The sequence below is a fragment of the Triplophysa dalaica genome, chromosome 8 (assembly GCF_015846415.1).
Source record: "Triplophysa dalaica isolate WHDGS20190420 chromosome 8, ASM1584641v1, whole genome shotgun sequence".
NCBI lineage: Eukaryota > Metazoa > Chordata > Actinopteri > Cypriniformes > Nemacheilidae > Triplophysa > Triplophysa dalaica.
In genome coordinates, this window is record NC_079549.1 from 4,020,841 (window position 1) to 4,048,534 (window position 27,694).

A 27,694-nucleotide genomic window follows, 5' to 3' on the forward strand; every position below is an offset into this window, starting at 1 on the left:
TTGCAAAAATGTATATTAAAATGGTAAAAAGCAAATTTGGGCTGTCAGAATGTTTTCACTACAAGCATAGGCAATCGTGGCCAAAATAATTTACAATAACAATATTATCAAAAAATCTAAAAAAAAAAAATTCTTTTAAGACATGAACAATGCTATCGGTCAAATTCATCTTGTTCATTTTCTCATTTTTAGGCCAATGAATCACACTCAAAATACAAGTGTAGTGACCGGGTTTGTAACTATGGCAGCTCTTAGAGGTGCAATGTGTGATATTTAGGAGGATATATTAACAGATATGGAATATCATATACATATCTATTAGGGATGTAAAGATAGGCGTTTTCGTACCGTTCCGTCAAGGGGGAAGTTCCAAATGAAGTCATCATTCCTATGCCCTACTCCCTTCGAAGTGCAGACCCCTTGGAGGTTAGACTTTGGTGTGAACGGGGCATTTACCTGCCATTATGTAGAGGTTTGGAATGCACTTGAGCTGGCATGTTCACGTGAGAACGAAGCATTGTGTCCCTCAGCAGATGTCGCTGTTTTAATGGCATAACTTAAGCATAAAACCTAACTGTTTGTAAATAAACAATACTGTGGTGAGGAAGGCGGGACGAGCCCTGAGGGGGGCCGGTGGCGTTAGTGATAGTTGGAATCAGCTGTGCGAACACCGGTGCCGCATATCTCACGGAGGAGATCAGGAGCATAAGAGGTCGAGCGACGGGACTGCTGACGAGAGAGGACCAGGCCCGGACATGTGCCAAGTTTGTGTTCATATGGCGGCAGTCGACCGTGAGGTGGCTGAACGGCACTGATCAACACATTTAAGCACACTATACGACATCTACACACAAGTACATTCGATTGGGAATCGCTCCTCAAGATTGTGAGTGCGGCTTCTCACTGACAGACTCCAGATGACACTGCTGGTCTCAGAAGACCTCAGGGCCTTTTTATCAAGGCAGACGGCGCTAGCGCAACATATGTGTGTGTTAAACTCTCGCAGTGCCAAAACAACATCCCTTCAAATCAAATTAAAGTGATCTATGAGTTCACATAAAAACTGACTGAACATGTAAACAGTCACTTCTGCTCCCAGAAATCCCACCAATTCCCATCCAACCTCAAAGTCTGGTGAGTGACCTCCCCGTAGGACAGAAAAGTATCTTACAGTACATCCAAATATTCAAAAGTAGATGACTCTTGGTCGATAAAGTCCCACAAACAGAGATTTTCTTAATATTTACAACCAACGAGTTTGTGATGTTCTGCACAGTGCCCCCTGTGGCAATACTGAGAATGCAACCTGTATTTGTAACGAACTCCGTTCTGACATCCTTGGTAAATAACGCGTAACTACAACCATCAGCCTTTGCATACTTTGCAAAACTACATTACATTCCCGCTTATGCCTTGCCGGGCCTCACAGACGTTGTGCAATCCATTCAAAACGCTGAAATTGATTTTTTTTGCCTTGCTGCTTTGTGAATTAATTGGAGTAATAAAACAAACCTATAGAGCATAAAATAGTATTAGAGTGCTGCTCTGGTAGCAGGGATTTCACAGGTCATCATATAACTCAATGAAAGGTGGCTGATTGGATTGTGAAGACGTGTATTCTTCCTGTTCATGGATGGCTGAACGCTCAGCATTCATTTGGACTGGTGGAATAATCCACTTAGAGAGGCGGGTCGGGCCGTACGCTGGGAAATACCGGTCTGTGCGTCTTTATGTGCACATTGATTTAGAAGTTGGCTTCATAATGACAGATCTCTGCAGGTTTGAGTTGCAACAAAAATGCAGTTTTAGGGGGCGTCCCCACGTTCCATCTGCAATATTAATTGTCGTCACACGTGCAAAATGAAATTAAATCTTCAGCCTGTCATTGTGAGTCACGCTGGTTGACACCAGTCAGTTACACCAGTTTTGTGAACATCACTTTTAAGATATGGAACAATCGAATGGCAGATATTAGCACTATTAACTCTAATGTTCCTCGTCCTGTGAGTTTTCATACTGTATTAAAGAAATAGTTCAAAAGGAAAACATACATTTTTGTCATTTCAAACATACACTTAGATACAAAAGTTGTATCTGATTAGAAATAAAAAGGACAATAGGGCTGCCAACCTCCAAAATCTGGACAATATAGAATTGGTGACTCATGCATTATTTTATAAGGCCATATATATATAGGTTTTATGTGTCTCTCTCACTGCTGATCTTGTAAAGACGACGTTTGGTCACAAAACACAAGTTATGCATTATGTTCCATTTGGTTGCAGGTCATTTAGATGTATTTGAATGCAAGAACGCTTTTTAATGTCCATGTCTCCTAATGTCCTCCAACAGAATTCAAATTGTGTGTGTGTGTAAGTCTGAGGGTACGTGTGATCTCTCTTCTAAACAAATGAACTAGATACAGATGTACGTCAGAGTCTGTAAACATGACAAACGGCACATTTACAGCCGTGGAGAATGAAAGAGGAAAAGATCACTCCATCAACTGACACCTCCACCTTCACAGATACCCGAGCACTCTACTGGAATGTCTGGATCGCAAAAGAAAAGCCGTGTTGCACATTACAAGCCCCCGTGTCTTAATTTACAACCAAACTTAAAACACAAAGGGGGAGAAGACTTACAAGTAGACACAAACACACTTGTGCTTACGTACATGTATCCACACCATTCCCAACGTATCTTACCAAAGGGTTTTATTTCAGTGTGTAAACACGTTGTAAATCACACACACTCTCTGACATTTGGATGAAATAGGGGTGTGTTTTCTGTACTGGAGGTGCACATGACATCGGGCAGAGGTGAAACCAGCCCGGATGAAAAACACATGGTTAAAAAAAGTCCCCCGAAGCACTACAAAACTGCAGAGAAAACGTCCTTCCTTAAATAAATGAGAAAAGAATGCTGGAGGTTTGAATATAAAAGTTTCATAATTCTCAGCAGCAGCGATTTTCTCCCAGACAGTGAAATTCTTCAGGCAGATTTTATTGCAGTTTGAAGATAGGAGAGAGAGGAGTTGGTTAAGGTGCAGCGTGTATTAAAAGTGATATTATCTTTAATATGAATGAGTAGTGTAATGCGGCGGGAACATTTCGCAGAGGTTTGTTCACGGCCACACGAGTGAGTCAGAGCATTTCAAGCTTAAAAGGCAGCATATAATATCATCTCTCATAGCGACAGTCTATTATTTCACTCACCATTAACTCAGAGGCAAGCGTTTCATGGCAAGACTCTTTCTGTAAAGCTGATGCATCACTACACAGTATTCTTTTTTCCTCCAAATACTAACTTAACTTGTTTTAAAGACTACACTCGATCTCTGACACTCTTTTTCAGAATACATACTGGATTTGAGGGCAGAGGAGTTGACTTCGATTTCTCCTCCTTTGATTGGCTGGAAGCAGGCGAGTTCAGAGTCGTACGGTTCTGGGGTGCAGCTACCTGGGCCGTTCCCGGGACTCACAGCGTTTCTTTGCTGGGCTTCCTGTTCCTCGTACACGGCTATCAACTGTAAAACACACATCACAGTACGATTTAGAAAAACATCCTCTATGGTGGAAGTTCTAGAATTGATAGTTATAAATCAGGAATGGGCAAGTCGGATCTTAAAGGGCCACTGTTCGGCAGAGTTTAGCCCCAACCCCCTTCAAACACACCTGTGTGTCATTTCAAGTCTTCCTAGAGACTTTAGTTAGTGTTTTTCAAATCCATTGTAATTTTAAATAGATAGTTCCAGCTCTACAGTCTTTAAGCCATTGAAGAAATGACAACATAAGCAAATGTGTCCACGCCGACCCATTAAGCTGTAATAGAGTCATCAATTATATCTATGGATTAGATTTCGCCAAAAAAAGGCCTACAAGTGATACCAAATATTTAATAAAACAGCATATCCTCATAACGTTTAATGGCTAATATTTGTTTATATTTTTATTTTCTAGTATAATAAATGTATAAAGTAAATAATTGATTACATTTTTTTGTAGATGCAATTTTTAAAGTAAACAATTTATTGAATGTGTCGTGTAACTTTGTCACATGTAAGTTTAGCCAAGTAACGATTCTTCTACTAGTAACCCAAAATAACACTGGCTAGATATAATTTTAATTTACCGGATAATGTTATTTATTTGTTTTTTCTTTTGTTTGTTATAAGAAATAATCAGCAGGGACTCGATGTGTTCCCAACGTCAAGTTTGGGCCACAAAAGCATGCATTGCACAGTAAGGTTTATTTATGTTGTTTCTGCCAAACCATTTATAAAAAACATATGAACAGTGTTTTTCCTGCATAGAAAAATCGGGAGGCGGACGACTCCATCAAATTTCGTGCCGCCTCAGTCTCGGGGGAGAAAATTATGTCGGGGGAATTCAGAAAAAACACTGTATTCTGTCAACAGAATGTCATTTCTAACTGCAGTTTCGGCATTATGCCACTAATGAGGCGCTGTTTCGTTATCAGTCCAGTGAGGCGCTGAAGAGTTGCAGTACAAGAGCTAGTAGTAGCTTTATAAACTGTGTTTCACGGCGTTTCAGGTGAATATTGTTCGTTTTGCATTCAAGTACGGTCCATTTCTTAAAAGGTATCTTAAATTAGGGTGGCGTCCATCGTGTACGATGTTTTAAGCCGTGCAGTTGGATTGCTGAACTAGCGTTATACTGTACACAGCAAGTTTGCCAGTATGACAACATTGTGATCAGAGCGACTCGCAAACAAATGACTCTTTTGAACCGATTCGTTTAAACTGTTGAAACTTTTCAGTCACTAGCGAATATCAAAAGATCAGTGAATCATTCAAAGCTCAGTAAACCAGAAGAGAAAGCAGGATGTGAATGAGCTTTGCTTATTTAGTAAGACTGGTTAATTTAGTTGGCTATTGCGGGCTGAAAAGTGAGTTGAAAAAGCCTTATTCGATTGAAAAACATTTCTGTTTGGTTGAATAAAAGTAATGATTTATATACCTTAAAGTCCCAGTGAAATTAAAAGTTACAATACCTTTTCGTGAAATATTGCAGCGTTTCTTGTAAATAGTTTATCAATGTGGGCCATTCTTTTTAAAATCTGTGTCCCCTCATAATCTTTAGCTAAAATCTGAAAATGCACTTCCTACTGTAATAACTATCCATCTTTAATGACGTATCTTAGACTGCTTTGGGGGTGCATCCGTTAACTCCTCCCCTTCCAGTGCTTCCATTTCAAAATGCATGGCTGTTATTATACATTATATTATACATAAAATCGCTGAGTAAGACGAAAGCCCCGTCCACTTTTTTCATATTCCAAATTCCAGTTCAATCGGAAATGCGTCAAAATACGACTTCCGGTTCAGAGGGGCTTTAATAATTGTCATTTTCATCAAAATGTTATGTTTTAATATGTAACGTGTTTGGAACAGTAGGCATACGTGTGTGTGCACCACCTCCGCCCCATTTTGAGCCAGGAAAAACCAAGAATTTTCTTCGCAATATCAACACAGATGATTTAATTCGAAATAAAATCAATGTATCTTTTTTCATACTCTTGACCGAGAAAGCGACAGTACTCAAGCACGAATTACAGTATGCGAAATAGATCTTCAGCGCGTGTACATCTGTACGTTTAAAATCACAGGGTATACAATACAAACAGTACACTGTAAATGACAAAAGAACTAGACGTCCTAAAACACTAGAAAATGGCTAACAACACCCAATATAGCGCACTAGAGTATATCAAGAATTTTAGACAAAAAAAAACCTTTTACAATATTTACAGTAAACAACTCCTTGTGCTTCATTACCTTGTGAATGAGGACGCTATAGAGGACATCTAAAGAGCCCAGCATTGCTAACACGTATCAGGTTGATCTATTCACTTCACTCAGCTGTGTGTTTGTGAAGCCCAGCAGTTATATACCTACAGATCTCACTCCATTCACAAAGTCACTGACACTGCAGATGACCGGCCGTACTGCTGTTCTATGGGTCTCCGCGCATGAGTGTCTGTGTGTATGTGAATGCAGAGAATAGAAAGAAGAGTTTACTGGTAAAACCAGAGGCTTCCCGTGTGAGACGTCAGAAGGCTACACATAAATAAACAATTCACTGGTGAGACATTCAGGGAAAAATGGAGAGCGTGCAGGAGTAAGAATGAGAAATGGTGCCATAATTGAGCCGAAATGAACCGGTGAGAGCTACAGAGCGAGTTTGAGAAAGAATTGAAGTGCTGTCATATCTTTAAACGTGTCATCTGTAATATTTATAAATGATCACAGTGAGAATGTGCGAGAGAGTGGGCGAAGGGGGGATATCTTGACGGCTTTAAGAGACTGTTTATACAAAAAAATTACATTTTGTCATGATTTACTTTCACGTCATTCTTAACTTGTATGACTGTATTTCATCTGTGGAACACAAAAGGCAGAATGTCATGAGTCCTGACAGCACCAGTCACAATTTACTTTCCTTGCATCTTTTTTCCACAGAATGAAAGTGAATGGTGACTGAAACGCTTACATCGTGCCTCACGTCTCCTGTTGTGATTGATAACAAGTGAGTTTTTACCTGGAATGACAAAAATGTCTTCTCTTCACAATCGTGAAATATAGCAATCCAAAAAACGAAGTTACAAAAGAAGAAAGTTTATTTTTCAGTTCTCTAAAGTGGCAGTTATAGACAGACGCATTAAGAATTCAGCTGATCTCTTGGCCGATAACTGGAGATTCACTTTCACGGCATCTTAAATCATACAATGAAGAGTGAATAAAGACTTAAGATGTCACATTCTATTCACAATTTGCACCAAAAAGCTCCTACTTTGACAATCTTCCAATAAGTGGAAAATTTAACATTTTCATAGGACTGTATTTTCACGATCAATAAATAATACACAGTGCTCATTTTCAAACTCGCATCGATCAACAACTACTCCAAACCTCAGACAAAGCAATCGTATATGTTAGGAAAAAGCCTCCCAATCTAAATTTAAACGCAACGCAACATAACAACCAACAGTCCTCAATGCAATCCTCACCTCCCCTCAACCAACACCTTCTCATCCTTTCATCCATCCCTGATTGCTATCATTTTCTTTCCCAAAAACCCTTATTTCTGATCAGGCCCACTGCTTTTCTTGACAGATCACACACCCACAGTCCGGTGCATGATCGCTGTAGAAGGGTTGTGATTTATTCACAGAGCAGGAGACAAGAGGAGCACTTCCTCCGCACCAGAGGGAAAAGAGAGCGTGGAGCTTTAGAAATGTCATCAATCTGCTCACCCTGGAAGAGATATGAAGAGAGAGAGAGACGACAGGAAAGAGCAAAGGTTCTTCCACTAATATTTCTCTTTCCTGCGCACTCTCTCTCTTCCACTTTGGCTGCGTGTGATGTCTCATTTATATCTAGTAGAATCGGCCGTTCAATGCAACCTACTGGGCCTGTGACCGAGGAGAAAATGTGTGTACGAGTTGCCCGTTTATGAGAGGAAACTGGATTTCATTTTCAAACGCACACATTAAGATGAACACTCAAAATGTTGAATACTTTTTTAATGAGAAGTAATAACTGGCTATTGGGAAAAATGGGATTAAGCAAACAGCGTAAAACAATACTGTAGTTTAATGATAATAAAGTATATTTATAATGATCATGTTTGACTGGTGTTGCTTTTTCAAATGCATATTATAAGCGACTCGAACTGCTTTTAGATCGAGCAGCATTATCTACTGATCCCAGAGCCGTGTTTCACGGACAAGCTACGCATAAAAAATTGAAAAAAGCCAGCTTGATTTCAATAGGATTTAGTGGTATCCCGATATAAATTATCGTGCAGCCCTAGTTATGAGTGACTCATTGAATTATGTAAATAATTTAAAACAACAAATTCCACTGCCGTTACTACCTGAGCAGCCTCATAGCAGCTACAACCACAGTTCTGTGTTAAGGGGTCAGTACATATACACTTACGCATTTGGCAGACACTGTTATCCAAAGCAACATACATTACATCAAACTGTACATTTATTTCTGAGTATACACACATCCCGTTTACGGTAGAGTTTCCAAACACTGTTTCTGTATTCCCCGGTTCAATTAGTTTAGTAAATAAATGCTCATGCATCACGCTGTCCACAGGGAAGGTAACATAGCGTCAGCATTTACGACACTAGTAACAGACAACTCCGCTCATCAACCACATGGGGGAACCCGTGAGCAAATATTCCAAAGTGTTGCTTTAATAATAACTTCTTGTTTATTGAACTGTATAACATCAATCACTCTTGCAACTGTGATGAAAAACTTTAAAGGCAAAACAGAAAGGCAACACAATTCAATATTTCTTAATGCACATATTCAACATTACTTACAGTACTACATTCTTATCGCCGCTATTTTGTAGCTTTAGCATTAGGATGCTACCGTAACATCTGTACGCCTGGCAACCTACCACTATATTGCACAAACAATCGTTTGTTTCAGTGACAAACACAAATTCCCATAAACTTCTATAACAAGAGAGACCTGAGCCAACATGACTAAAGCACAATCCAAACCACAAAGTAATTTGTTTCCCGGTGGTTGTTTTTACTTTAAATTCCACACAGCTAATAATCCAAACAACCTTTGCCTGAAATGAAAAACCAGAAGTCGTTCTGTTCCTCGAGGTGTAATTGGATAAATTATAACCAAACCTGAGGAAATTAAGACGCGTGGGCCGAAACGCAGGCCTGCAGCAGGAGGCTACTCAATACAGCCACTTATTTTATCCCCGCTATTTAATCACAGCACTGCCTCCACACAAGCACCTACACAAGTAGAACAAATGTGTACAAACTTACTTTAGCCAAATGAGTGAAATCCATCAGCTCGATTACCCAATCAGCCTGCTGAACCCGGTCTGGTTCACTTCCCTAAACACAACCACAAGCGCACACTTCTCCCTACCAACCCACAGGCTTCACAGGGAAACAATACTGAAACGTTCAGACTCCCAAATTGGATCAATAGTCTTATCAAGTGGAACTGCTCGACAAGGTAAAGAGTAGAAAGCCAAAAATCTCCCCACCCCTCACAATAAAGCCCCTCAATTAAAGCAGACGCCGCCATTATACCTATCATCCTCGATTGTATTGTGTTTGATTCAAGCTACACAATAATATTTCATTTATACGCTGTTATTCATATTTTCAGTCTAGAGGGCGAGTGTTTGAATATGGATTATCGGCTACTTCCATAAGTAGTTGGGACCATGTGGCGGGGACCTCATCGATATCTCATTCAGCAGGGTGGTGTTTGAGTGGCGCAGTCGTCCTCTGAATGTTGATTACTGTTATTTCTGCAAAGGTCTAGAGGTGTTAATTACCTCGTATGACAGCTTAAGACTGACGCAGAGAGAAAGATGTTAGAGGGGACACGGGCAGACCGGCGGGGTGTGCTGGCACAGGTGTGTAAAATGTGCGAGGTCGATGCCAAATTACATCTGACGGCGGAATCAGAACCTGTCAAGCACAATAACAAAAGCGTCTCCATTAGCGGAAGGCACAATGATTTCAGGGTGAGAGAAGGAGGGGGACTAAATGTTACTTCCTTCCTACATAGACCGAAGTGTCCAGCAATGACAAGCAGTGAAATGATTGTGAAAGTGCAGATGTGTGTTTAATTAAAGACGAGTCTCAAAGGAGTTGTGTTTGTATTAAAGGCACAATATGTAGGATTTTTGCATAAAAATGTATTTATCCAAATACAATTCGCTTTTTTATCTGTACCGAGAAAGGCAGGACGAGAGCCGTGAGACAACAAGATACTATACCGAAATATACCGGTCCCGCATATTTCACGGAGGAAATCGATAAGAGGACGACCGACAGGACTGCTGATGAGAGAGGACCGTGCCATGTGTTAAGTTTGTGTTTATGTACTTGGAGCCTGCAGTCGACCGTGAGGTGGTTAACTGCCTTATACTTCCATGTTATTGTTTGTTTATTTTTATATTTGTTTGAATGTTCGCCGGTTCCCACCTCCTTCCTTCCCTACGACTTTGAACTTGCTACATTATCTTATTCACTTCTGTATTAACATTACCCCAAATCAGATACACACGGAAAAGTTCGAATTTGACTTTGATAGACTTTCAAAAGTTTCCGTGTGTATCTTTGTAAGTGCTCGGTAGAGAGTGTGATGCATCAACTACCCGTAAAACCTGTACGATCACTGGGGGAGTGTATCTAGCACAGAAATACTACGTAATACGCCCAACAAGCTTTTTGACAAGTTGACAATGTTAAGCATGAGAAACAGCATGTTTAACATTGTATAAAAGTCAGAATGCATGAAACACCAACGCAGGGCCGCTTTAAGAACGATATTGAACCAACTAATAATGTAAGCAATTGTCGTTCCCGAATTGCTGCAATTCAAAACTGATACTAAAATACATCACGGCCACATTGACCACCCAACAGCAAACCACCCACCGGTGTTTTTATACTTCTATTAACCTTTGGGAAAATTTCATCATCCCCTTATTCCTAATACTCACTTTAGTTAACTTTCAAGCTTTTTCTAGCATCTATTTACAACAAGTCAGACAAAGCCAAAGTCAGGCAGACAAGCCATTACAAAAGAATGTCAGGCAATACCTGTTGGAATCCATCCAACATCCAGCCATTAAAGGTTTGTCAGGTAAATTATGAGATCAGAATATAAGAGCATAAAATCAGACATCTGAATCTCTAAGCCAGTTTACATTAAGCTTGCATATCTAGGATAAAACTAAAAACATTTATGATCTGGCTTCCCAAAGATCATTCAGCAAATCAGATTCACTCATCTAAACTTTCAAAGAGCCAGAGGATACAAAGAGTTTCTGTGTGAATTGTGTTTAAAGCGAAGATTAATCAAATCCTAGGTTAATAACCTATATTCTTATCTCGGCCTGTGAGTGGGATATTGTGAGAGAGATTTATCTGTGCATGAATTAATGTGCACCATTTCTATATGAGATTGACAGCACCTGTATTAGCATGTGTGAGAATATTAATGAGCCGGTAAGACATGTCAGGTATCTGCTCTCCTTAGCAGGCATGACAAAGTCTTATTAAAGCAACCCGTTACAACCCCATAACAGAGAATTAAACACCTGCTGTATAAATTGAGACTGGGGTGTGACAATATATCGATATGGCGATGTATCGTCGCCCTTCTCCGTGTGATACGAGAATCGAAACGCTGGACCAAATATCTATATTTTCATTAATTAATAAAACAAGACACTCTGAATATATTTCAAAGCGTTATTACATCATGAATCCACTGGGGCAGCGCTTAAACAGCAACTCAGGGAAACGTGAACAAACAAGTCTGAGAAAGAGTTTAGGATTGCGTGTAAAATAAATGATGGTCCATCCATATTTGTGAGTTAATGTGCTTAGATTTAAGGCAAGTTGTTGCACTGAAATGTTTTTTTTTAGGTTTGTTTTATGTTGGTTAACACAAAGATGTTCCCAGGTTTAAATAAGTGGCTGTTAAATTTAGAAATGTGCCAGTATAAAAAAAAACATTTGTTAAATGTGTCAGACTACAAAGATAATGCTTTAATTTTAGCATAAAATGTTTCACTTACTTGAAATGTTACTCATGTTGGTAATATGTTATTAATTCACCTACTGAACAAAGTTTCGTAGACTTGAGTAAAGAGACAAATAATGCACTTATCCTTTTCTTTTAAATTTTTGTTTTCATAGTTAGGCAGATATTGTGATGTATCGTTATAGAATTGCCAAACAATATATTGATTATTGTAGAATTGTCACATTATGATATTATCCGTATCATGAGCAATGTATTGCGAACTGTATCGTATCCTCATGTACCCTTTGACTCCTACCCCTAAATGAGACGGTATTAAAGACGACTCCGTAAAGAAAATTTCTTCCCACTTTGCGAGTTAGCTGTGTCTTTATATCATGTCAACATCAGAACACATAAACATGAGACTGTTTGCGCTGGGAGCTGAAAAAATGTGTTCTAAATGTGACTATGGGGTCTCATTGCCAGCAATACAAAATACAGCTAAGAAAAGCACACACATAAACTTGGAAACGGTGCTTGGCCAAAACAAAAAGTCAACACAGCAGCACACCATTCAAAATTTGTATTTCAAATCAGCGTTTCTAGATGATTGTGGCCATTTCAGTCCAGTGTCTTTTGAATTTCAGCTAAATCAAACCTCAGGAGTGACAAAAAGTCATCCAACAGCAATGTGAAAGGATGATAGCATGACAAAACTGTGATAAAATCGAGGTTATTACCTAAAACATTGAACTTTTTCTCAATACATGTGGAAATATTACTGTTGTATTGCTTAAAAGTAAATATGAATTTGTTTTCTTCGCAGTATTTGAGGTCTGAAAAATCCAGGGGCCGGAACCACGAAACTGTTCTTAAAACAAAATATAAGATTGTTAAATTAGATAAAAGATCAAATATAGGAAGTTCATAAGAATGTTCGTAAGTGTGATTCTCAAACATTTCCTAGAACGTTCTCAAAAATAGTTGCGAGAATACATAACTTTCCAAATATTTTTCTAAAATTAGAATTTAAGAAAATATATGGGAGTTAAGATTTTCTTAAGCGTGTTTTGTGAATCCAGCCCCAGTGCATCCTTTCTGTTATTTTGACCGGTTTCTCCAGTTTAAATTTTCAGAAAATAAATCCAAATAGAAATCATATTTTTATTTGAAATTTGGGAGAAATATTGTTATTATTGGTTCATAGAATAAAACAAAAACACATACCTATAAATAGTTAATTCATAAAAACTAAGTAAATTTGAAATGTCACTTAATTTCTTCGCGGCTGTATCACTACAACCATAGATATAAATAACTAGATGTTGCATTAGCATCTGTTTCTATGGGCCGCTATACGTAGGTCATCCGCCATATTGGAATGGTGCGAGCAGGTTTCTATTGCCAAGTCTGCGGATTTCCATTGGAATTGGATTACTTTGTTGCTGTTGCTCTGGTTTGTTTTATCCACAGGTTAGGAGTGGAAGGATTTTGTCAATCTTAAAATGATTTTATTTATGAATGTTAAGTTGTGTTATTTGAACTAGAGACCCTTGTGAAGAAGGATTTTGTTTCACAGATCTGGCAACCCTTCCAAGTTAACACTCAAGAGCAAGCTGACTGTGTATGATAATGAAAACATATTTGTTGTTGTGTAAACTCAAACAGTATATTTCCTACACTATCACAAGTCAACAACAAAATTTTTCGGGAATTAAAATGATTCTCGCCACAATTATGTGTGGTGTCTTCACAAGGAATGCTGTATGTATTTAACAGACTGTCATTTGTAACTGCATTTGCGGCATTACAATACAGTGGGGGCGCTGTTTCGTTATCAGCAAACTGAGAAGCATAAAAGAGTTGCAGAACAGCTGTTCACAGCTGTTTGTTTTGCATTCCAAGTATGTTTAATTTCTTGCAATTTCTTAAATGAACATGACGTACATCATTTTAATGTCTTAAACTGTGCAGTTGGATCGTTGAATCAGCGTATACTGTACAAAGCTTGTTCGCCAGTATGAACGCACATTGTGTTAAAAGTGACTCGCACACAAATGACTCATTTGAACAGATTCATTTAAATTACTGAACTTATCAGTCACAAGCAAATAAGAGATCATTGAATCATCTAAAGTAAACCACAGAAAGTTGGCTGAAAGTTAGTTAAAAATGATGAAAAAGCTTTATTTGATTATTTCTTTATTATTTCTGTTTGGTTAAATAAAATAATGTTTTATATAACTTAATAATTGTAATTTTCATCAAATTTCATTAGAACTTTTAATATGTCAACATCACTATGGATAAGCTACTTAAAGGTACGGCCTATGTTTGTACAAGATCAGGATGGCAACACCTCGCCTCATTTTGAGCTGGAGGCATCTAGTTATGGATATCTCAACCACAACTCCTTACACATTTGATAGAAACAAAAGATTTAAATTTGTCAATGCAAATGTGAAAAATTACACAATAATTAGATTTGAAGCAACAGACCGAAGTAATGTAATCAAACAACAAATTAAGTACACAATATTGCACATACATCTTTTACTCAACAGAGAAAGGGATAATAAAATAGCACAAATCATCAAAATGAGAAACGGTGTCCGTCAGCCGAAAGCAACCTCAACAGGCACTTCTAGTGTAGACAGCTTCATTGATTATAATGGGAAAACCATAACACCAGTCCCATCCAATGCACCCCCTGTATTACTCATCTCCCGACCTCTAACTGTGCTTTAAATCCCATGCTATCTCATGGGCTTTAAAGCTTCTGTTGTGTGGTGTGGCTAAGGTCCTTCTCATTGAACCCTGTACCCCAGAGTGTCGTAAACACATCCATTCCGATGCGTTTAGCACAGGCAGTGAAGCACACTGATAACGGTATAGTCTCCTTAAAGCACGCTGGATTGTAGGAGACATATCCCATAAACTTGTGTTAAAGCTGTTATACTTCCAAATCGATCTTGTCTCCTACATAGGCAGCATTTGAGCGTTTGCAACAGAGCCAGAGAAAGATGAAATGAGAATCCCCTACAACAGAACATTCTGGACTGAGGCATAGAAAGACCCATTTGAGAGAGTCGACCAACATCAATAAAACGCGTGTTCACTTCATCCTCTGACTAATCAAAACCGGTTATTGCTGATTCATGTTCCCTCCCAATCGATAAGATGTTAATCAAGTAAATGTACTGTTATTCAGGTGCCTCGTGCAGACTCTTAAATATGCTTGTCTGCTGTTTAGTGCCGGATGAGCGCCAGTCACAGTTAACATAAAGCCATCATGAATCAGGCCACACTGAGCTTTAGTGGAGTCAGCATGTGAAGTGACTGCTTCATTACTGAAGAAGCCAGTATCTGATTCAAAACAAGTCCTGCAAGAAAACAACAGGGGAGTACTTAACTGAGATAAATGCACCTGCCTACAAGCAAGATAACATGTTTAGACTCATTCCACCACATTCATGTTTAAAAGAGAGTACAAAGTTAAAGACGGCAACATTATAAACTCAACAAGTATACTGGGTATTTAATCGGATCGAAATCTGATCTGATTTTATCCGAGGATGCAGGCAATTCAATGCGTTATCAATATCTTAAAGTGATAGTTTACCCAAAAATAGAAATTCTGACACCATCCTCTTGTCATTTCAAACATGTTTGAATTTCTCTCTTCCGCAGAACACAAAAGAAGATACTTTGAAGAATGTTGGTAACTTTCCCCCATTCACTTGCATTGGTTTTGTGTCCATACAGTAGAAGTGAATGTGTGCCGGTTGACAACATTCTTCGAAATATCTTCTTTCGTGTTCTGCGCAAGAAAGTCAACTGGATTGAAGCGACAAGAGGGCGAGTAAATGACAGAATTTTATTTTTTGAGTGAACTATTAAGTTAAGGTTGTATCACATCCTACTGTTTTTCTGCCCACTGGAACTTTGGACAAAATATATGAACAGATCTTGAAAACGTTGAACAATTTGCCAAAAGTTTTACTGGATCTGCTGAGCTCTTGATGCCCACACACAACAGTTCAACATATGTTGAGAAATGTTTTCTCTCAATGTTTCTGCACCTGAGCTATCGATAAAAAGGTTTTTAGGCAGTTTTTCATGTAGTGAGGCAAAAAACTATATTTCTGTGTTTGGTAAATATCTCTCACATTTATGACATTGCAGTGAACGTACGGTCTTTACAATTCTGCCATTTTATATGCACGTGTCGGATTTCTTTTTAGGCTTCTTATCCTAAAACTAAAACCACTGTAGTTTTAACTTATAATACAATGCCAAAAATAATGTTTTATGTATTTTATCAAATTAATTTTTTGTGTCAATCCTGATAAGTTGTCATTGTAACCCATATAAACACTACAGCTTTCCTCTATGATCAGACCGCTTGGTGTTGTTTCCAGACGGAAATCCTGTAGAATTTAACCAATCAGAGGACGACCTCCAATCTGCTTAAGTGTTTCCAGTTAAATGTGGCGTATGCATCAGACAGTCAGTTAACACTCTGTGGGCGTGACATCTGAGGCTAAGACTACCTGTCCCATAAATCTACCAAAGAAAACACATCCGTCAAAGCCCACCCAAAGCTAACGGTGCTTAATTTTGGTGGGGTGGGCTATAAATTAAGACGCTTTCACAAAATCAACAAGAATTTATGAGAAACACAGAAGACACATTATACCACACATAAACATTGGCATGTCCGTTCTAAACTTAGAATTGCTGTCATAGCCGTTGCCTAGCAGTTAGCGCGTGTGCTAAGAAATAAGTTGTGCTACTCAAGAAAAGACATGAAACAGTAGGATCTTTAATAACTCTTTCCCCGCTAACACTCATCCTCCTGCATCACTTCCTGTCCTCTCTTCATTCCTGTCTGTAATAAACAGCAAATTTAGATTGTTATTCTCTACACCAATCACACTCCATAATGCATCACAAAATATCTTCTTATTAATTTCTTGTACCAAATTCAGAGAGTACAGAAAACAGCTTGTCGGTCTAAGCATTTCAAATCACACTTGTTGATCATGGTGTAAGTAAACAATCTGTAGGTTAATTTGTTATCAAAACACTGCTGTAAATAAAACATCATGACCATCCCTACTGGCTGAACCAATGGCGTGAGTTAGGGGCGGGAGTATTGTTTTGTCCAACCAATAGAATCCCGGAAAATTTGTCAGTATTTCTGCAACTCTATTTAGTGTCAGCAGTGACACAAAAATGATACACTTTAAGTCCAAAAAATATAATAATGCCTGTCATAGACTGATTAAGACTTAAAATAGAACCCCAGTGACCATAACCTGTCAGCTAAGGCACTGTGTGTGTGTGTATGAGAGAGAGAGATGGTGTCTATGTGCTCGTGCATGAGTGTGTGTGAAGTAACACTTTTGTCTGTTCACTGATGTAAATCTTTGTTTCTTTGAAATTAGCCTGTTGTCACTCCTTCTTCATGTCTCTTCTAGACCTGTAACCTGTTTTTGCATGAAAATAAAGATGTTGCATCCCAATGAAACAGAGGAAAACCAGCCCATTGTTCAGTCCAACACACATACACACACTAAGCACAGCTTAACAGCACCACCTAGCTTTTGTAAAATCTAACTGCATCACTCTCAACCCCTCTCGTTCTCTTTCTCTCTCACACACACAAACTAGAGTTCGTTTCGGTATCATAAAAACTTCAAGAATTACACAGTGAACTAACCAGCCTCAATGTGACAGGCTTTGATTCGTAAGTTCTCTGTAAATATGAAACTACAATGCATTCAGATCATATTTAATGTTCAATATACGTTTGTTTTTAACAATGAGGTTTAACAATGAGCAGGGGACCTAAAAGGATGCAGGAGATAAGCAACCAAGTGACTGGCAAGATCGCCAAAATCATATTCGCACTGTAGAAATAGCTTGTCAAAACAACACAGTAACATGCATGATGCAGTGAATTGACATGGTACAAACATGGCAGAATGTTATTATCCGAAATACCTTGTTGTACGCTGTTAACACCGTGTTGTGTGAATGTGGTGTCGAAAATACAGTATATCACATTAAATCTGACACCATCACTGAAACATGATTTGTAAGGAATCACTGCACCGATCATGACAAAATGCAACTGTACTAAAACATCTGTGTGTGTGTGTGTGTGTGTAAGACACAGAGAGAGAGAGAGAGAGATGGATGGATGGATGGGAGGTCACACACAAACTCCCACAGCCTCTTTATGCCTCAATTCTGCTTTTGTTTAACCGTCAACTCAGAAGTGTTTCCTTTTCTCCTCCGAACCTTCTTGACAGGACCATTGCAGCGGAGATGTCTGTAGCAAACCCACGCGCGCACACAAACTCACACATACACAGACAAAGCACATCATTCCCAGTGTAATTATCACGCTGTCTAACTGTACATAGCATTAACAATCCCAGCATATCCTACAGCGCCTGCATAAACCCTGCAGTCTGAATGCACAGTGTGGGGGAGCATGTTTAACACCGTACGTGGGGATCTTTTTCACTCAGTCTGAATGTAGAACTTTAAATAAAAAGGAAATAGAAAATACTGGCTGGTGTATTTGTTTGTGTACGTGCTTCTTCCTTTTAAAAAATGTTAAAAAACGAAAAAAAGAAAGGTTAAACATAAATGTCATTACAAAGGTACCAACGGTGTCCAAAAACAGGGCGATATAATTATACTTTTAGCATTTCAGGACAGCTCAACAAACCTGATGCTGCATTTTACAACGTACAATGCGTGGAAAACAAAACTCAGTTCTCAAACTGAACTACATAGTGCAGACTGAAGTCCCCACAGACTACAAACATAATCACCAACCATGGACGGGTCAGATGTACCGAGATCAACAGTTCAAGGCCGCTGTGGTCTCTTCCTGCCCAAGGCCAACTTTAAGTATCTCCAGTCGTGTTCGCAATCTCCAGAAATAGCTTTTCTTATAGCCTTCCGTTCATTGATTCTCTCACAGAAACAAGGCTCAGAAAAGGTCCTTTGTAACATAATGCATCTGGCATCTTTTAAACAGAATTCATTAAAACTCATCCAAGCAACGATAGAGATAAGATTCATGGTGCCCATCTAACCATCCACATTAACAATCCAATCAGGGTAAAAACTAATCATTTATCAAAGCACATTAACCAGGGGAATTTATTTTGTTTACTTTGATTGCGTCTATACACCCCTTTACTGTTTTCGTGACACATTTTTGTGGGCGGAGCTTGGGTGGAGGCAGAAAGATCCCCCTGACCACATTACTAATGATACGTAGCACATTTGTTTGCTTTGTTTTTAAATCTGATTACATTTTATCAGGTCACTCACTGTCACTGTTTTCGAAAAGGTTAACTTTAACAGAAGGAACCTAGCTGACATGTAGGCGCTCACTAAATGGATCCAGGGACGAACTGACAGGATTACTGTACCTCCAGTTAAGTGGCCTGACATCTACACCTACTAGACAGAGAAACCAAGCGTGTTAAGTAAAGGGTAAACTGAGAGCGTATACATCTATAGATCCCCGCATGTACTAGCAGTGGCAAACGTTAGCAAATGCATTTACTTGAACACAAACCTGACACATAACATCTCCCTTAATACTAATGCACTTGTGACAACTAAAGAAAAAGAGATGAAAAACTGTTTCCTTGATGTTTAGTTTCTAGACGATAATTAACTGCCAGTTGTATAGCTAACAAAGTTAGCTAGCATACCCTATGCGTTCAAAAGTTAACGTTTCGTGAAAAATAAACTTGTTCGCCAGTTTCTGGTTTGGGCATAGGGGAGATATTTTTAGTCAACAAATCAAAATCCACACACCAACAAAAGACAGTATTTTTTTTATCTTAAGTGTAATGAAGGGAAACTCAAGAATGTTTGATGATTGTTTCTGTTCAGTCCGATCGTCAGTGTTTTTGTTTGGCACTTGCAACAGTTATGTGTTAAAATATAAAATTGCAGACTGTATTCTGTCGATTGTGGCACTATACAACACAACAAGATGATCTTTAAAACTCCTTATGTAGCTGGTTCTGTGCTGGTTTGTTTTCGGCCACCTCCACTTTTCCCATTGTTTTGCCTCCAGCTACTGCGTGACGTGGGTGCATAGGAGTCTATTAGATCAGCACCAACAGAAGTCCACTTCAAACCTGACTTAAAGACCAGGTTAAGGACGTCCAAGACTTCAACAAAATGGAGCAAAGTGGAGATTTTAGTGGCATCTAGTGGTGAGGGTTGCGAATTGCAACCAATGGCTCACTCCACACCTTTACGGAACACTATGGTGGCTGACACAGTTGTTCTGTTGAATAATTTGTCCGTTTAGGGCTACTGTAGAAACAACATGGTGAATTCCATGCAAGGGGACCCGCGGTGTGAGTAGATAGAAATAGCTCATTCAAAGGTAATAAAAACATAACGCTTCATTATGTAAGGTCTTTATACACCTCTGAAGACAAAGTTATATATATTTTATAACACTGCTCATTAGAATGCTTGATTCTGATTGGCTAGTCGCAACATTTGCAGGTTCGTTATTCCCAGATAACAACTGTTCAAACTAATAACAAACGTTAACCCGGATCCAGCAAAACATTTTGACAGGTCTTTTTGACAAATTAAATATAAATATGTCTTTTAATAACATATATGACATTATATTTACAATATATTTACGAAACGAATCGCCTTTTGCTCTCAGAAGATCTGCATTCTGTAAAAATTAGCTAATAAAATATTTGAAATTCACATTTCTCATTTTTTTCCTCATTCAGCAAGTAGCCGTGTAATGAGCGGGATAATGTTTAAGCAGCCGGCTTTATACTACACATACTATTTTGTATAATGTTTCTATTTCTGTTTTTGCTTTAAACATTTCGAGAGTTCTATCAGAGTCAAAATGCTTTTTACTATTCTAGAACAAAACCAAAAACACTGCGATGTATATAAATTATCATTTAAATTTGTCAAGAGACCAAAAAGTAAAAAAGCCACGGATAAAAAAGACTGTAACTGCTGTATATTCCATCTGTTGCGCATTACATCTGTTGTTATTATTTATAATGACTCATAAAGGCGTGAAGTAAACTCCCCATAAATCAAACAAACCCAGGGGGCATACAGGTTCCATGGGTCTTATTTCTTACATCTTACACAAATAAAACCCACACTTATTCATCACAGCGCACAGCAAACCCTATAATATCTCTGCTCTTATACTTCCACCCATCCATTTCTTCATTCAGTCGTAATGGCTCTCTTTCACAAAGCTGGGTCCTGTCCACGAGGGCTGCTGAAGTAAATGGAATGCATGATTAACCTGTGCCCAGAGCTGATCCCTAACCTGTAGGACGCAGGCAGTCTGAATGGGGTCCTTTCACAGGCTGCCCGTGCTAAGTGCCTGAGGAAACTGCTCTTTGTTATTACAGCACGGCTGCATTATGATGTTGGAAAAAAGGCTTATTAGTGCCTGAGTAATTGAAGCATCGTCTCCAGCCGTCCTTGGGCTATTTTTCTTGATTGCTCATGTTAGCACTGTATTTTTCTTTTCACTGCCTCTCTCTCCTTATTTCTTTTTCACACTCTGAATAAGTAAATGATTCCTCTTTTTCAGGAGAGGTAATGTTAATGTCTCACTCACATCTTGTAAGCTCTTACGCATTATCCAAAAAACATCCGAAAGATGCCAAAGTGCAGATGAGACATAATATCGGTCCAATTGCCTTTTCTTCTTTGGAAGACCGTTTTGAAACTGTATGTTTAGAATAAAGAAAAATTTAGAAAAGCTGCACTGTTATTTGTAGTAAGTCATGCATTTCATGAAAGTAAGGGATGATGTATGTATTAGGTTGTGAAAATTACACTGTTTTTTATTAAAAGAAATTGTTCTTCTTTTCTATGTTCATGCAGTGTGACAAATGAATTTTTATAAGTGCAATATTCCATGTAGTCTCAATTACTAAGGTCATAAAAGATGCATGTGTAATAACTGTAATAAAGTGCAATTTAAAATAGTTCTTCACACTGCAGGAACCCATTTCATCTCAGCTTTCCAACCGATCCCGACCATCTTACTGTGCCTTCTATCCGAATTACAACCCAAAAGAAGAAACTCAAAATTAAATCACATATATTTTGTCTAAAACCACTCAAGACGGATCATGGGCACTACATGTTCATCCTACCATAAAAAAAGAATAATATTGGAAAAACAAAAGATATTCTAAAAACTAAGCATCTCGTCTTCATCTATAGTTTGAATGTGAAAAACAGATTATTTCAAGGCCAATCAATGAGCGTGCACAACAGCTCATCAGCATTACATTCAAGCAATACTTCATCTATTTCCCCACAGTCATATACTCAATATGTCCAACATGTGAGGAAGATGAATGCATTTCATGCGTTTATAAAATGTCAACCTTGTAAACGCTGAAACGGCAAATCTGCCTCATCAGATTCTCATCGCCGCTCTCAAAGCACAGCATAAATACAAATAGAGCCAAACAGTTTATTGATTGAATTCAATTAAAAGACCACCAGTCATATTGAGACCACCCATCATAAAAGTGACTATAAGACAAACCAATGCAATATTTGCATTGTCTTTCCAAAACCTCGGATATACAGGGAATGGAAAAACACTATTTCTCCTTCATGAAACACTTTTTTGTCAAAGTTTACAAGCAAGCTTTAATATGTTATTATTGTTAAGATATTTCCAAATCCCAAAGGGTGAAGATAATAATGATTTATGACAAAAAAAACTAAAATCAAAAATGTGGAGATACAAGGTTTCAGAAAGACGGCAACTATATTTAACTTCATAAAAAAATGTAAATAAAAAGCCAGAAGAAAGGCCAGGTGAAAAGGTACAAAAGCAACGTTTACAAAGTTTAGTTTGTGTGTGAAACTGGCCAATGCTCTCATTCCATTTTGCACATGTCCATATTCAAACTTCAAGGTAAAATAACAACAAAATGTTCGGGCCACATAGCGTTTGCTTATGTTGTTGCGGCCAAAACCGTCTATAACTATTATTATCAGAAATTGTATTAAAGCCTGCTGAAAAATCAGCTCAAACTTCCTGCTGGCATGTTAACCACAAACCTTCAAATTTAAATAAACACCCGTGCCATGAAAACAACAATACAAACTAAAAAAGAACACGCATTTGAACCGCACATCCAGTCATATTTCATCATACTGAAGGCCATTTCAAAGCATGGTCTCCTGGGACGTTCCCGCTCCGTAAAGTTCACACCAAAGTGTGCATCATAAAGGCCATCAGCGCTGGAATCATATTGAGAGTGATGGAGGTGAGGTGGGGTCAGAGGCATTAGCCGGTCTGGGTGCTCAGACATAAACAAACACTGCAGTATTACCGCTTAACAGCCCCGCTCTCAGAGCAGCACACCATTAACCTCTTCTTTGCCTTTTTATCTAAGCTGTTTAAGTACAAATACAGTAAGCCAAACAAAAGCGCTTCCCGCGTTCACAAAAACACAGTCCCCCTGTTTGATCAGCACACTGGGAGGTCGGTCAATTGAAGAGCGGATATGAATATAAATACTGTTATAGATTTGCCTGACTAAACACCAGAGCGCAAAAGGTCAAGACCGAGAATTCGCTCGATCAATAGACTTGGGCTGAATCACCTGATGCTAATCAAGCAGGTCGACTTGACTGCCGCCTAACCAATAACAATGAGCTGGATTAACTTCTCCAACAGGTCACTGGTGTCAAAACAATTTTCGTGTTTGGACCGCAGAAGACCTCATAAGCCAGTTAAAACTTTGTGCTGTGGTTCACATGAACTCTATTCACACTGACATTGGCCATACTAACTCCTGAATGTGTGTAGTGTCTGCTCTGGGGTCAGACGGTCGTCGTGTCTCTAGGGTGGTTTGGGCTTCATGATATGGAGGACTACAAGAGTCATGGGAAAAGTAATAAAGCACTTCATGGTTAAATAAGTTGTTCTACAATAAAAATAGGCATTAATACATTAGTTTACAATTTCATTTATCTGTTCAAAAATAAAAAGATGAAATGAAAAGGGTATTCATTATTCATCAGTAACATACTTTAATGGAAAAACCATGGGCATTGTTTTGGCCAAAAGCACTGTCACAAAAGTAGACTTGCCGCCAAAACAATCATAGCGTTGCACTGCTGTTTCCACGTGCAGTGTGAATGTTCCAACAATAATTTTCCTTTTGTATGATTTCTTTTAGGGAAAAATATGAGCTGCTCACATGTGCAGTGAATGGATCTATCTTCTTCTTCATTGCTCATCTAACAAACCTCTAAACATGACGTATAGGGAACTAGCCAATCAGAGAGCTTGTTACATCTCTCTCAACCATAGTTAATTTTCTTTGTTAAACCTTGTTTAACCAGGGCAAGGACCCAAAGTGTTAGGGATATGCTAAATAGAGGCTAAAAGGAAAAGCTAAATTTACATTTATGCATTTGGCAGACGCTTTTATCCAAAGCAACTTACATTACAATATCCTATACATTTATACATGGGTATGTGCAATCCCCTGGTATCGAACCCACAACCTTGCATTTGTAACGCAATGCTTTTACCACTGAGCTACAGGGCATTTATGGATAGATCAATATTTCCTCTATTAATTATTTTTATAATCACACTTTTAATTGCCCATTAAAATAAATGTAATAATGAAATTGTCTTTTCGCCTTTTTATTTTTGGATAAATAAATGAAGTTGTAAACAAATGTATTGATGCCAATTTTTTTATAGAGTTAGTTATTAAACAATGAAATGCTTTAATACTTTTCCCATGACTCTTATAGTCATCCATATCACGTCGGTCTTGAAGAATTCAACCTTTCTCACAGTAATTTACTTCACTTGGTTACAAGGTGCATCAAAAGAAAGTTTTGTTAAAAGGAAGAGAGTTAAAAGGAAAGTTTATACAAAAATACAAATTCTGTCAATTATACCTGTATGTGTATAAAAACCTGTATATGACTGTGGAAAACAAAATATATTTAAATATATATATTTTGAAAAAAAAAATTTTTTTACTGTGGATGTCTAAAATTGTTCTTCAAAATATCTTCTTTTGTGTAAAGCAGTATAAAGTAAGTCAGATGGGTTTGAAATGTCATGAGGTAAAAATTATGAAAATGAGTAAATGATAAAATACTGTATTCATCATTTTTACAGAGATTCTGGTGGCAATTTTTGGTTTTTGGTTACTAAGAATACATAGATTACTAAAATTCTAACAATAAAAAGGGCCTCTTAAGACTCTTACATGACAAGTTTACTAATATAAAAAAGTATTGTCAAAGTTTTAGGTTGATACAGATAGTTTGAAAATGATGATCAATAATCATCAAAAATGTGAAAAAGGTATGTTGGTTAAAAAAAATGTCTTAATTTTTTCATATTTAAACATAAAACATTATTGTATTTTAACGCATATCATATATCGTACTATTTACCAAATTGTCGTATATTGCATTTTTCCCTCAATATCATACCCTATTCTTACAACTCTAAGAATTTAAACAACATTGAGCAAATATGAGTGACAGTGGGGGAGGGACATTCTCACACAACACTGCACCTGATTGGACAAAATTCCTTAGTGCAGGATGAGTCATCAATATTTCTGTTAGACTATCCTAAAGGGAAAGACCAAAAATGTAGCTTTGGCAGATGTGCCCATGATGTCCTCATCACCTTTAATTGAACTACCATTTAGATGGGTTTAACAGTTATAATGGTCAGCGTTCCTCATAAAGTACTCATTCACAGAGAAAGCTCTTGGGCACATTTATTTGTAAAAACTCCCTAACGTTGACTGGCCGATGGCTCTTCAAATCCCCAACAGATAATAACTTTTGTACGGGTATCACCATCCAAGCTTGCTCCTGATATGCTTCCAAATGTGTGACCCGCTGTCTCCAAATCTCGCTGCTGTGTTAAAACTGTACGCAGCATTATTGTGTACTAAATCTCTTGGCATTATTAACTCCTTAGCAAAGCAAACATTGCGCTACATGAGGGTTATGTGGCACACTACTGCTGCCATTTTGTTTTGCAGATGGCATGATGGCTCCCTTCAGAGCCATATGCAGAACACAAGGTAAAATATTCATAAAGAGCCAACTGAAACTGAAAAAGTGAAGGATTGTAAATCATAAGAACAATCCTTCTAATCACCGACAATCTCATGCATAATGCTGGACCCTAAAACAACCAATTAAAAAAGCTCATTCAAAATATATGCTGACTAACAGTTCCCATTAAACTCTTCACATCCATTTATATCAACAGTCTTAGTCATATACTAATAAGGATATAGGTGCATTAATTATGGATCAGGATCAAGGCGAGTCGGGATATTATAGCCAACAGCTGTTCAGAGAGCTAGCAAAAGCATTCAGTATTCATGTATCAAAAAAGGAAAAGCGCTTGAAGAGTGAAGTCCACTTCGCTTCACATGTCTCTGCTTCCAGTGGTCCACGTTGCCTGGAAACTGCCTTAATAGCAAATCTATTTTAATATCCCTTCATATGTATTCCAAATGTATTATTCAAACGTTTAATATCTTTTTTAACTCCCTCTGGCTGGTTAGCACTATTTCAATCTGCTATTATTCTGCTTTTGCCCTTCTTTCTTATTCACTCATTCTTTTGTTTTTGCCATCTCTTTCTCTTTTGCCCGGAGGAGAGATGAGGCCACGGTGCGTTCTGGGGCATCTTATCAAAGTCTGCCTGCAGGAGTCTGAGTGTTTTCATTCAAAGAGAGAGGGGAGGCAGTTGCGAGACTGAAGGAACCTTGAGATTTATGGGCCGGACACTATCTCGCATCAGGGTGTCAATCATTCAGACAATAAAACGGCAAAATCTTTCAATAAATGTCTAGTAAAGAAAATCCTGGCAAAAATATGAAAAATATAAATGTAACCTATGACCTTAAGAAAGAATTACATATTGGTCATCTCCACAGCCTCTTTTTTTTATCCCTATGATAAGGTGAACAGCAGATTTAGCAACATGAGAATGGTTGGGGTAAAAGAGGGCTGATAGTAAAGGAAATCAGAAAAAACATTGGCAGTTTCTCCATGCCCAAGAAAACAGAGACAGAATGATTTATACGAGGCGTTAAAGTAATATATATTAGGTTATACATTATATGGGTGGTTGCCAAAAATTTGATACAGTACGTGTCCTATGTTTACTGTTAATAATATATTTTATATTGATAATATAAAATAGCATACAAGAGATTTATCTTTATTATAACTATTTTTTATAAATGTTTGATGTCCACCATAGGACACATGTACGGTTTTATTGTCAACTACCCATATATATGTTCAGTAACTATTGTATACAAATGTTAATATAAGTGTTTATTACACTTCTATAAGATATCAAAATCTTATCTGATATCTTTAAATTGCAATTTATTACTCACAAACATAAATGTAAATAAACATGTATAGATACAGTGTATGCACTATACAGATAATGTTTTTCTCATCAGCCATTAGAAAACGCAGGCAAGGAAAGACAACAGGTATGATAAATTACACTATAGGGAAACGTGTGCCTGCTTTGATTTGAATTCTACCAGGGTTCTTCAAGATATGTCCACCTGGGACATACTGAAATGCATGTGAACAATATACAGCTAACTGCCTGAAGTGATTAAAAACAGCACCAAATGAGAGATGGAGTAATTATGATGTGTCGTCTGCAGAGAAGGCCTTCTTAGGCCGTGTTCAGACCCGACTTCTTTTTCGAAGCTGCTAGCGTCTGTTTTACATTATAATTCTATGGAGTAAACAGTGTTTTCAAAAAAGTCCTGAGCGCTTTTTTAAATGCTAGCACCTGCGTCTTTTTCATGCAATTAAACATAAAATCATGCGGCATGTGCAGGGGGGATGGGTAGGCTGAACTAAAGCACATGGTCAACAAAACACAGACATCAGTTTCACTCATCGCATGCGGTTAATGTCCGGCATCTTTTATCACTGGGACGGCTCTGTATATTAGTTTCAAACACCTCCAAATACAGTGTTATATTTCCACCGTTTATAT

At 38.0% G+C, this 27,694-nt stretch overlaps 1 protein-coding gene across 3 annotated transcripts in view; it reads right to left on the minus strand.

Annotated features, from left to right (window-relative positions):
- The window catches only part of pard3bb (par-3 family cell polarity regulator beta b), a 303,484-nt gene that overhangs the window by 243,601 nt on the left and 32,189 nt on the right, over positions 1–27,694 (minus strand). For all 3 annotated transcript variants that reach the window (XM_056755104.1, XM_056755105.1, XM_056755103.1), the window contains exon 4: positions 3,367–3,529. In XM_056755104.1, coding sequence (XP_056611082.1) covers positions 3,367–3,529 — 163 coding nt within the window. The remainder of the gene's footprint in view (positions 1–3,366; positions 3,530–27,694) is intronic.